Raw genomic sequence first — 12,149 nt, forward strand, 5'->3', positions numbered from 1 at the left:
TGAGCACCATGAGTGAGAGGTGCCAGGCTATGGTGGCTGCATATGCTTCTTCTACACACTTGGAAGCTCTCGTTTGCTAAATGGATATGTTTATATTGCTTTGACATTTGTTACTTTTCTCAATCAACGGAAAAAAGGCTGTTTTGCATTTGCAGAGTAGATTTGCCAAAATATTCATATATTCAGCGCAGCGGCTCATCTCACAAGTGCACATTCCTTAGAAATGTGGCACCATAAAAGAAGAGAAATTAATAAGAATTCCAATGTCGTATGTTTTATTGCTAAAAAGCATAGATAAAAACATAGTAAATGATCTACCAACAAAACACAAAGTTTCTTAGTATATGTTTGTTGGCATGGAGCCCCAGCTTAATCGTTGTCAATTAAACTTTTATTGTAGTTTCGAGTCGACACTGGAAAAAAAATCTCAAAAAAGGTGATAAACCTTATTAATATTTAACACTAAGAGTTTAATTGAATTCCTTCTGCTTTCAAGGACTTACAATTTTGAAACGGATAGGGAAAGTTTTGTCATTCAAACTTTGTTAATGGGACTTGAAGACTCTTCAATTCATTGGACGTCGGATTGGCTGTTACAATCAGCTGCTTTACAGCTTTTACTTTAACGCTGAATCATCTTCAAACAGGTTGAAACCAGGATAAACCATTTAAAAGTGGAGGAAAAAGTACAGATATTTGTCTGTTATTTGGGGAGCAAAAGTAAAAAGTGGCCAGAAAAAAAGGACAGATATGTGTAAAATCTAATCCTAAGTACAGTAAGAAACTTATTTTTCACCTGCAAGTTACCTTACGACACCAGTCTGAAAGAGAAGAGAGGAAAAAAAACTAGTAGATAATACTTACACAAAGTAAAATGTAATGTTTGCTTCTTTTGTTATCCGTTTTCCTCTTTGTGACTGCTGCTGACAGCTATTGTTAATCAAGTGTGGCCATTCAGTTTCTGAGTGTGTCTTTTTAGGCTGAGAGCAGCATTTAACCTTGGTTAACCTCAAGACAGTGAAGTGACGTTCCTCCTGTGGCTGACATGTCCTCCTCAACACTCGGGCCCATTTAATACACTTCTCCATGGAAACTTGAAGGCAATAGAAAAAAAACCCAAGAAAAAAAAAAAGATTGTCTTTTTGATAGCTGATACAGGGGTCGGTACATAGAAGATTCTTGTTAACAGAACAAAAAAACCAAGTGGGAAGGTGATAATGATAACCGGGTGCAGAGAAGGGGAAACTGAGGAAAAGTTCATACATTTTTATCACGTTTTGAAGATAAATTTACTGCTGGCGTTCCCCAAATGTGGTAGCCTCAGTGGAAGAAAATTAATGCTCTAGGCTCTCTGGAAAAGGCTGCTCTGTCTAAATATTTATATGCTGCGAGGATTCTCTCATCCCAAACATAAGAAAGAAGGTCTTGCTGTTATGTTTTTGTTAAGTTGTTGTCGTCACGAACAAAAGGGCAAAAACTTCTACTCAACTGAACTGAAAGGTTAATTTATACAATCTTAATCAACTGGATAGAAAAACAAAATCATGATTGCAATGATCTTCTTTCATTTATACTTTTATTAAAACATCATAGACCTCCAACATGTAAAGAATGTACATAATGATAATAATAATATTTATAATATTAAAATGAATAACATCTGAAATTTCTTATTTTCTATGTTATTGTCTCTATTTTGTTTCGTCGATTCTTGATTGAGGCTTTTTCTTGGGGCTGGTCGCTGCATTTTCTGTCTTCAAGGCTTGAGCGAGGCTTAGAGGAATGTACAGTACAGAAATTGAAGAAAAAAAAACACATTTCCCTTATCACCTTGTTTGACGTCTACATTTTTTGTCGCAATTCACAAAATCCATCAGCCTCTCGTATATGCTCCACAATGATTTAAAATAACATAAACCACCTGAGGCAGACACGTACGTGTTCAAGCACACACTTTGTAGAGGTGCATCTTGTGCGCACAGACACACACAATGAAACGCACACTGAGATGTCTGCAGTGGACGGTGTAGTGCTGTGCACCGGTGCTTTAATCAGACCTTCAGTTGTAAAGCTGGACGCTGACCGAAGCCGCAGCCTCCCCAGAGCATCTTTCTCAGCAGAACCAGATACAGAAGCCACCCACCTTGCTTTAACACAGTACAGATAGCCTCTCATGACCGACATTTGTCACTTTCTGCTCCTCCTCTCCCATCGGTGCTCAATGCTGAGTGGTATGTCCTTTGGAGCTGGAATTCAAAGGAAATGCCACGGACGCACTGTCAAAAAAGTGACCTTTAAAAAAAATACAAGATACTCACTTAGGGGCGAAGAGCTGTCCGTGTTGTTATGCAACATAATGTCACTGGGCTGCGCAGTGGCAAGATTGTCTCTAATAAAGATTGAACTTTTAAAACATTTGAAACAATTAAAAACACAATAGCACAATATAAACCTTTGTTTTGACTTCAAAGTCTGCACGCCGCAGTCAGTCAAGTGTAGGTTTACAGTATATTCTGACAGGCAGGTGATGCTAAAAATCTCTTTTTAGGGTTTAACAGCAGTTCATGTTGGCTTGACAAGAGCAAAAAAAAACATCCTGTCATGCAGCTGAATTCTCTGTTAGGTATTCTCCACTCCTGAAGCTTTCATTCAGTTTCTACACTTGTAGGTCCAACACGGATGGTCATGTGTCGATGACGTCTTGCGCTGGTGAAGGTTCATGTGGCAAACTGATGGCATTGGGCAGCGGCTGTGGGTGGCTGACCGAGTTCTGCTGTAGCTCCAGTGCCATGGCGTTCTGCGGATGGGGAAACTCCTTGACCTGTCTGCGGTATTCCAGGAAGGTGGAGGCCTTGGTCGCAATGGCCACCACATTTTTTCCGACAAAGATGGTGGAAACACGGCTATCCTGAAACAAAACCATGTTTACCCCACGTATAAGAATGGTGACCACGTTGATTGTGACCAGGCTGAGGACAGGGTACAGCATCATCTTCTGGGGGGACATGTGCTCTCCTTGCATGCTGATTTCACTCAGTGACACGCAGGGCAGAATGAGCAACAGGATGTAACAATAGAAGAACATCAGGCCCTCAGCCCAGATGGGCAGGCCTGTCCAATGGGGCTCCCATAAGTTGGCTTGGATATCCAGCAGGTCCAACAAGTCCAGAGCCACCCAGAACAGACGACTCCTCATGTCCTCCTTCTTCCTGAAAGTCCTCACATATTCCATACTGTCCAAAGCCACGAGGACCAAGTACAAACCTGGCACACATACAGATAACAGTAATGTCAAAGCTTTCCGTGCCACTGTCTCCAGACTCTTCCTGTCAGCTTTGCAATTCTGGAAGACAAAGTAGAGTTTGATTTCCAGGACAAAGATGTACAGAAACCACAGGATCATAGCGTATCCTCGTCGGGCGGTGCGCACTTCAGCCCCGACCCACACTGCCACATAACGAAGCACTATGAGGAAACATACATCCCCTACCAGCACTATAATACACACACCGATCTTCCTGGGACCCTGGTTCTGCTCCACCAGGTAGGCGTCCATAAAGGCCATGCTGGTCATGATGACAATGGTGGTCAGGCACACGTGGCGTTTGTCTGGGGGTGGCAACACCATGGCGAGGGCAACTGTCAGCTCTCACCCACAGGCCACAGCTTTTAAAAATTAAAAATGTCCAGAAAGTGATGTACACTCGGGAGCTTGAAGGTTAGATAAAAGTATATATTTACGGTGCCTTAAGAGGTTCTGTGTCCAGCAATGGCACGTCAGATATTAGAATAAAACTATAGGTCAGCGCAGTAATGGTTTTTAAAGGAGGACGACTGTTGTAAAAGCAGAGCACTGTGTGGGGTCAGTGGAGAATTGCCGGCTGCTGATTGCTCTCAGACCACGTGAAAACAGGAACATCACCTCGTTACTCAGCGCACTTCCATTGATCCCACTTTGGCCTGAGCATCAGCTACACCAAAGGGCTCTACAGCTGACACACCATGACTGATCGTAATCCACACACAGTCAAACAGACAACGCTCTGAGAGCTCGGAGGGATGGCTGAACACCGTGCTGGACTGTAGGAATGTTTATGGAGGTGTTTCTTTTTGTTGATAGCAGTCGTTTTATTTATGCATGTGCTGCAGCTCAGCATGTGCGAGGAATCCCTTTTTGGATACTCCTCCAGACGGCAATGCGGTGCGTGTGGTTCCTTGCAGTCCGGCAGTGTGCGTGGATGTGAATGGAGGAGAGAGAAGAGAGGAGTCTGCAGTGGCCATAGGCCCCCAGCCGCCATAAATCACGGAGACAGCAGGTCAACGGCCCATGAGGCCTTGCATGTGACGCCGGCTTCCCCAGGGGGAGGCTCTTACACAGGGCTGAAGATCCATCCTTCCACCTCCTCTTGCCACGTGCCAGCCTCTCCACTGCCTAGAGAAGGGAGAAATAAAGAGAGAAGGGGGGGAGGACAGAGGAGAAGGAGAAAGAAACCTGTCAGCACTACTGGGCCATATAACACATTTTCATTGCCAACGGCCATCCACATATGAGGAGCCAAGTAATGTGTCAGCTTGGCTCAAATATAGCCTGTTTCACTATTGATGGGACAGGACATATTGCACATGTAGGACTGCTTCAGGATGTTATTACCTCTGTATTGTCTGGTTTGAGTCATATGACATCAAGATGCATGGCTTAATATACTCCCTTGGCAAAGGTAATATATCCAGTATGTTTGGGGGCCATAATACCCTTTAGTCTAATTTTTGGGAGGCAAATTAATAGAGAATTTATTCTCCAAAAATTCCTTTTACAACCAATTTTAAAGTCCCATCTTGTTCCATACCTCTTTTTCTTTTCTTTTTTTCCCTACATTACTTGGCACTGCATTTTCTTCTTTGGCAAGGCTCAGTGGGGCAGATGATGGCAAAGGGTTCATTCATTTTCTGTGCCTGTTTTGAGTCGGTGTGGTTCTGTTTCCAAACCCGAGCACGGAAATCATGATTGCCGTATGGATGCAGTGGGACTTCTACAGAGGGATTATAATGCACTGTCACGACCGTGGCTCAGGTGGTAGAGTGGTCGTCTTCGGAGTGAGAGGTCGGAGGTTCGATCCCAGTCTACACCGGTCTATGTGTCAAAGTGTCCTTGGGCAAGACACTGAACCCTAAATTGCTCCCAGTGGTCGACTAGCGCCTTGCATGGCAGCTCTGTCCTATTGGTGTGTGAATGTGAGCGTGAATGGGTGAATGAGCTGATATGTAAAGCGCTTTGGGACTACCTCAGTGTGGTTAGAAGGTGCTATATAAATCTAGACCATTTACAGAAAGAAACATTTGGTGCATCTGCAGCACGGATAACAAAACTTCAATTCAGAATGATATTGATGCTCCCACTTTACACCAACCCGTGCAGGCTAAACTATAATGCAATAGTTTTTGTTTCAGAGCACCAAGGTCTTACAATGGAAGCCTGGTCGAGTGAGGCTTCATGTGACTTTTGATCCGAGGGTTTTTGATTTGCTTACGGTTGTTCCTAGTTTGCACTGATTGTTTAAATAGATACTTTTGATCTTGTCTAAGTAATTTGAAGATATCCTGTAGTTACCATTTATCTTGGGCGAGGTCATGATAAATTACTGGCTCCACGAGTAATGCAATTGTTTGGTATCTGGTGTTCTTTGACCATCGTGGTGTTAGTATTCTTTTGTTTGTCTGTGTGTAATTTTGGTGAATTGTAGTACTAGATTGTCATAGTGGATGCCAACGGTGTTTGTGCTTTTGTCCTTGTGGGTTTGTTGGAGTTATGAACATTGGATTTGTGTGCGCACACACATAATTTTTGTGTTTACCTGGGCTGTGGGAAAGGTTTTAGACTGGTGCAAGACTGAGATTGATTGGAATGGGCTGTATTTTCTAGTAGTTTAAATATTTGCTTATTTTTTTCGTAATGGTTGTGGGTTTGAATTGCCTTTCTGTGTGGTGCTGTCTTATCCATATATGTGAGTTTTCTTTAAATACTTCTGTTTCCACCCACATTCTAAAAACATGTATTTGAGGCTGCTTGGTGACCATAAATTTCCTTTACATGTGAATGTGAGCATGTGTGAGATTGTCTCTCTTGGAATGGACTGGTGACCTGTTCAGGGTGAACCCTGTCTTCATCCATAAAATGGATGGATGGAGAGATGTGTATTGTTGATGAGAACCCATATATCATTGTTCCTCAATTCTATTTACAGAATCCAGTTACGCTGCATTTTTGCAGAACCATGTTTCAAGGGCTTCATATTTGACCTGTTTAGTATTCGAGCTGATGTGTGTAGTGAAGTGTGTGACAGGTTGGTCTCTGTCAGGCTGATGAGGTCATCTGGGAAAATGAAAAAAATAATATACAGATGCCAAGTGCTTAACTTGGCAGCAGGGGCCCACTTTGTGCACAGGGCTCATCTATAAATAACAGCATGCCTAAATATTAGCATTAAGAGAAAAAAAAGAGGGTAAGAGGAAGTGAAATGTGTTAATTGAGCAGAAACTTCTCCTTCAGTTCAAGTTGGTTGAGCCTCATACTCAGCAGAAACTTATAAATTCACATTAGCATTACTGAAGTACACGTCAAATCAAGACATACGTATGTATCCCTCACCGAGCGCTGGCAATAGTTCTGCAAAGTTGTTTGGCTTACACAAATCACATTGAAAACTTTTAATGTAGCAAAATCTTGTTTTTTCAGAAAAGTGCAATTAGGGTAATCTGTCACTGTACTGACCCAGATACAATCAGAGTACTAACCTTTAGCTTCTTGCTGATACTGAGTACCGATATGAGTACTTATTAATTGCCATAAAGCCTAATTCATACTTTATAGGCAAATGATATATGAAAGCTCTGCACTACTGAAAGCCACTTCCACACAGCCTCTGTGTCAATGCTGTGGGCACCTCCAACAGCCTTGAAGGCTTGAGTATGCCACTGCTTCTACAGTATGCGTAGGACACATGGAGTGCATAGATGGATGCACCATCTTCAAACTCGTGATCCGAACTTACTAGAACAATTTGCTTTGTTTTTAAAATCACAAAATCACACCTTTGACGAAGATGTACTGTATCAAATCTTTAAAAGCGCCTGACAATCAAGGCAGTGGATGAACTCCCACTGCATGGAACCTTTGTGTGTTGAGGTGAAAAATGTCATGTTCTCCAGTAGCATCTCCAATCAGGTGCTGTCAGTGTCAGCCCAGTCTATGAGCGTGTCATCAGAATGAGCCTAATTTATAATCCATGCATGGATTTGAATGTTTAAAACCCATTATGTAGAACAGGGCCTAAGCAAGAGATTAAATTCATAAGATGGTGATTAATTGACTGATTAGCAGAATGTGGTGGATCATTAACATGCTATAAGGAAGAGGGCTTCCACATATACTGCACATCACATCATTTAAATGCCATTAATTATAATAAAAAAAAGACTTTGAGATTGTTTCCCTAATGAAGGGATTACAGTCCGCGTGATAATACGAGCATTAATGAATTGGATGGTTTGAACCTTTGAGGAATTATTAGTTCATCTGTCAAACACAGATCCCGAGATGTCACAGGTGTGCGCCTTCGGAAGCAGGAAACGGATGAACTTTGACAACATTGGATGATTTGTAATTCTATCTGTCAAAAAGTGTAAAAAGTGCCTTTGTCTGTTTTAAATGATGACAGAAGTGCATTGCTGTTTTACATATTCTGTTCATTTATAATGTAGAAGTTGAGACTAAAGATTAATTCAGAATTGTAAGGGGAGAAAAAGATGGAAGGCAATGTCCATTGATATGAAATTTGATGGCCGTGTCAACAATCAATTCACACCTTTGCCTGCCTTTTCTTTTTTTTTTCCACCTTGTAAGACCATCGGGCCTTTGTGTATTGCACTCCGTATGTTTCAGCGCTCCTTACAGGCTTCAATTACAGCGTATTAATTATGGCAGACTATAAATAGTCAACACGGAGGGCTGCGAACTGGCAGGACAACATTTCTTCGCAGAGGGAGGCTATTATTGTGTCTGTGGTCCAGGCCATTATCTCTGTAAACAGCTCAAGCTTCGTTGTCAGGCAGTTATTTTAACGGTTGGCCTCCCTGACTGGCTTCAGGCTGTCACACAACGAGGATAGGGGTTGGGGCAGGGACTTGAATTAGTGCTACTTTTTAGGTTTATTTTCGCAAATCGTTTTAGATAAAGTGAAAAGGGGTCAGTTTGGGCCAAAGTAGAATCCAGTTACTCCTTGTACAAAGGATGAATACTCTGCCATGGGCTTCTTTCTCTTTCTAGTTTCTGGATTAAAAAGTATATAAAGCCCTTATTTAAATGGTGCTGTTTTCCAGATGCTGCCTTTGAATGTGAACATGAAAATGGGCTCCTTCCAAGCACGGATTTAAATTAATTGCCTGTGTTCTCGCCAGATTGATGTTTGTCTTTTTTGACACAGGCTCAGAGTTTGAGGATAGCAATGTCTTTTAAGCTCTGAGAAGGTTTTTTTTTTTTTTTTTTTTCTTTAACACTGCGGTGTTCTGACACTTCATGCATCTTGTGAAGGTTGTGAGCTTGCACTTGTTTACAGCAGCCAAATCATTTCATCCTGCAACTGTGCCTGGTATGCTCTGTTACCTGCAGGCTTCAAACAAGGTTGGGATGTTTACGCTTTTGGGAAGCTGTATTGTTATGCATTAAATGTATCACATTACATGCCCATGTCTGTTTTCTCTCCATGCTTTGGCTCTCATTCTTCCTGCCCCCACCACCCCAAGGATGATCAAATGTTTACGTCAATGTCGGCAACACTGCAGTGGGACAATGTGGGTCTCCAGAGTGGGCCGTTTTGTCCGATATTTATGTCAGGTTGTCTTCATTAGGGCCAGAATGAGACCCATATGTCGTCTTGGCCGCCAGCCATCTCCATCATCTCAGCAGGTGTTTCGCGCCGTCCTTTGTGTTACAGTCGGCGCTTGGCTAGTTTCGGGAGAGGTGGCAGATTGCTTTGAATTTCCTCGGTACACAGAGTACAGCTCAGCACAGCTCAGTTGAGCAAATGCTTATACACACAGAAACTTGATGCACAGTCACTGTGGATGTGAGTGAGCGTGTGTGTGTATATGCATCAAAGTGCTCATAAACTTGCTGCTTTTCTTGCCGGAAACTCTTCTTGACAGGATTTGGATCACGTCTTTAGTCCATCTTTCATGGCGTGATAATGTTATGTGGCCACACATTGATCACATATATCCTGGACTGATTATAACATGGCGTGGTATTATATCCTCGATCCCTGAATACATGTTCAAACATGCCTCATGTCTCCTATTGGGACCAATAACCAAGTTGGCTCTATTCCTGATTCTGCTCGACTTTCCTGGCTGCGTTGATGAATGTGGGGTGACTCTTAGATGCTGACTACATTTTGTTAACATATAAAAAAAAAAACCCCACCACTCTCCTCTCCCCTAACAGGGCTTAGCCTTGTTTGCCATGCATTATTCACAGTATCTAATGGATCACCGTGATGGTGAAGTGAAATCCAACGCGCATCTGTTTTGCATTCTGTTGTTGTTGTTGTTTATTGTCATTGTTGGCAGGTTTAGTATTTTCCACCTATTTATGATTCAAAGGCACACACCACAATTAGTGGAAAATACAATACACAAGGTTTGTATTTATAACCTATCCTCAGATTCAATCTTCTTCTGCTATTCCTGCATTGTATTCTTGTAATTTCCCATATGGTTGGACTGAGTTGGAATACTAAGGAGAATCTGAAATTGAGACAAGGGTTGCATTTCTTGTAGCAGTAGCTAAGCTTATTTTATCGCCCATTATGGTTGATTAGCTCTCATCCACACTCTTCTTTGCTATGTCACAGTGTGTGTGTGATAAGCAGTGAAGGTTCATTTCAGCCCATAACTGTAACTAACCCAATCTGTATTGGCCTGTCTATGCTTTTAAATAGCCGTGGGTGTTGATCAAACACTGCTGAAATCAAACGCGCTTTATATGACAAAGAATTGATAGCTGCTGTGCAGGGGAGGCTTCCATAGTAAGCGTTGTATAGGGTTAGATGTTGAAAGCAGTTCAAAAGAGATTTCCTCCAACTTGGCCCTCAGCTGCAGAGACGAGGGGTATTTTCAACATGACAGACGTGTCTTTTTCTCCCCTGCCAACTCTCAAACGGCCATAATGTGTGCAGCGTCAATCAAACTGTATTCTTTATTCGCAAAGCTGGAGAGCGGATCAAAGGCATCACAACACAGAGTCGTCATCAAAGTGAAGAGCAACCCTCTGACATCCCACCCGGCATTTAGTCACTGGCGTAGGGGGCCAAGATGACCACTTTGCCAACATGTCTCCACGAGAGCTAAAAAATCTTTAATTGCTGCCAAAAAACATCCAAAAAACCTGCAGCTTGAGTGTATTATTTTGTGAAAGGTTCACCTGTTGCTGAAACTGTTTTTGGACTTCCTAACAATAATCAGTTTTGACAGGGCTTTGAGAAAAAGTCCTATTTAAGAATCTGTACTGTTGGGAAATGCAGTCAGTCACTGTTTGGACTATTTCTTGGACTCTGGTTTTCTTTCATCCTCCTAAATCACATTGTCATCCTTTTTGATAGTTTTTTGAGTGGAGCAGCAATGGTTCATTTCTATATCAATAGAAATACTGTTAATGAAAGAGTGATGAAAAAGCAACTTAGAAAGGTCAAATTAGTCTAAGCTATATATATATATATATATATATATTGGTTGTTTGACAAAATAAATGCAACTTAAATGGATATAAAACAAATATCAATATGTTTCATGAAAGCGGGTTTATGTCTCTGTATGTCCGTGTGTCGGTCAGTTTTTGGTTGTATTCTTGACTGACACCTTTGGGTTTAAGACAAGGGTGGCTCTGGGATTTTATAGTCCAATATTCTGCAATTACAGCAACCTGTTGAGTGTCTGTTAGTTTAGAGTGTCTGCATTTCATTGACGCTCCTAAAAGACTGTGAGAGTCATAATGACTCATCTAATTATTATGCTATTTTGATCGCTTGCAGTATATTTATTCAAAAAAATTGGGTTTTCTTGACTGTCACCATACTAAATTAATTTGCAGATCATTTCTTCTTTTAAGAATAGTCCATTGTCAAGCTCCTCACTGTCACTCACCACAGAAATATGCTGCAGGCATCTATCCATATCAACAGCCATGTAAATTTGCGATGAATGTTCATTTAATGGTTCGAGCTGATTTGTGACAGCTCATTTCTCTGAAAAACAAAAGTGATGTTTTGAGCCAGCACTTTTGATAATTATGTTGGCGGAGAAAGAGTTTTGGAGGAGGTGAAGTTTAACCATGGCTGGCTCTGAACATATGAGAGATTGTCCTTGGTTCATGACTCTTTTGGGGATGCAATATTTGGTCATAATCTAAATATGAGCCTCATAAAAAGATGGGGTTGTTATTTGACCAAGGTAATCTTATATTTAAACAAGTGCAATATGTTGATTTATGCATGCACAACAACTCGTTGAGTGTGAGGTTCTGGCAATTGTGCATGTGATCTTTAATCAATGTCATCCTTTTGCCACTGGCAATGGCTTCAGTGACCATTATTCTCAAAACATAATATGAGTTTACCAGGAAATGGGGAGAACACTCATGCTTTTCTTGTCTGTGCAAACCAGATGTCCAGGGAAAACACTGAATTGGTTAATTACCGCTTGTGTAGGATATTTCAATGGACCAGCAAAATACACTTTAATACCCTAAAGTGCTTTATTCTCGAATGCTGCTGTCAGCTCTTATCAATGGCAAAGCCTCATCCCTGAGAAATAACCTCTCATTTTCTTTCACTTTTCCAAGATTCCCAGATGGTATTTAGTGAAGCGGGACCATATATAAATCCCAGCTGCTGTGTCTCTGGCTTTTTGGTTTTTGCAAGCTATAACAATTAGCAAATCCAGAATAAATAAGTGTTTTTGCCTTTTATAATCCTTTTTGTTGAGGACACCACCAAGAACATACTTATAACTGCCCCTCACACTGATAATTGGATTGTCTAGTCTAGTGATCGTTGGACGCCCCTTTAGTTTTTTATATAAAGGGCCACAAAAGAGCA

General features: G+C 41.5%; 1 protein-coding gene across 1 annotated transcript; it reads right to left on the bottom strand.

Moving 5' to 3' along the window:
* Positions 1–2,683: 2,683 nt before the first annotated feature.
* Positions 2,684–3,628, bottom strand: tmem121ab (transmembrane protein 121Ab; the record flags this gene model as incomplete). The annotated part of the gene is made up of 1 exon (XM_080514473.1): positions 2,684–3,628. The coding sequence occupies one exon, from the start codon at positions 3,626–3,628 to the stop codon at positions 2,684–2,686; it is 945 nt and encodes a 314-aa protein (XP_080370599.1).
* Between the last annotated feature and the right edge of the window lie 8,521 nt (positions 3,629–12,149).

Source organism: Blennius ocellaris, assembly GCF_963422515.1.
Source record: "Blennius ocellaris genome assembly, chromosome: 18".
NCBI classification, from domain to species: domain Eukaryota; kingdom Metazoa; phylum Chordata; class Actinopteri; order Blenniiformes; family Blenniidae; genus Blennius; species Blennius ocellaris.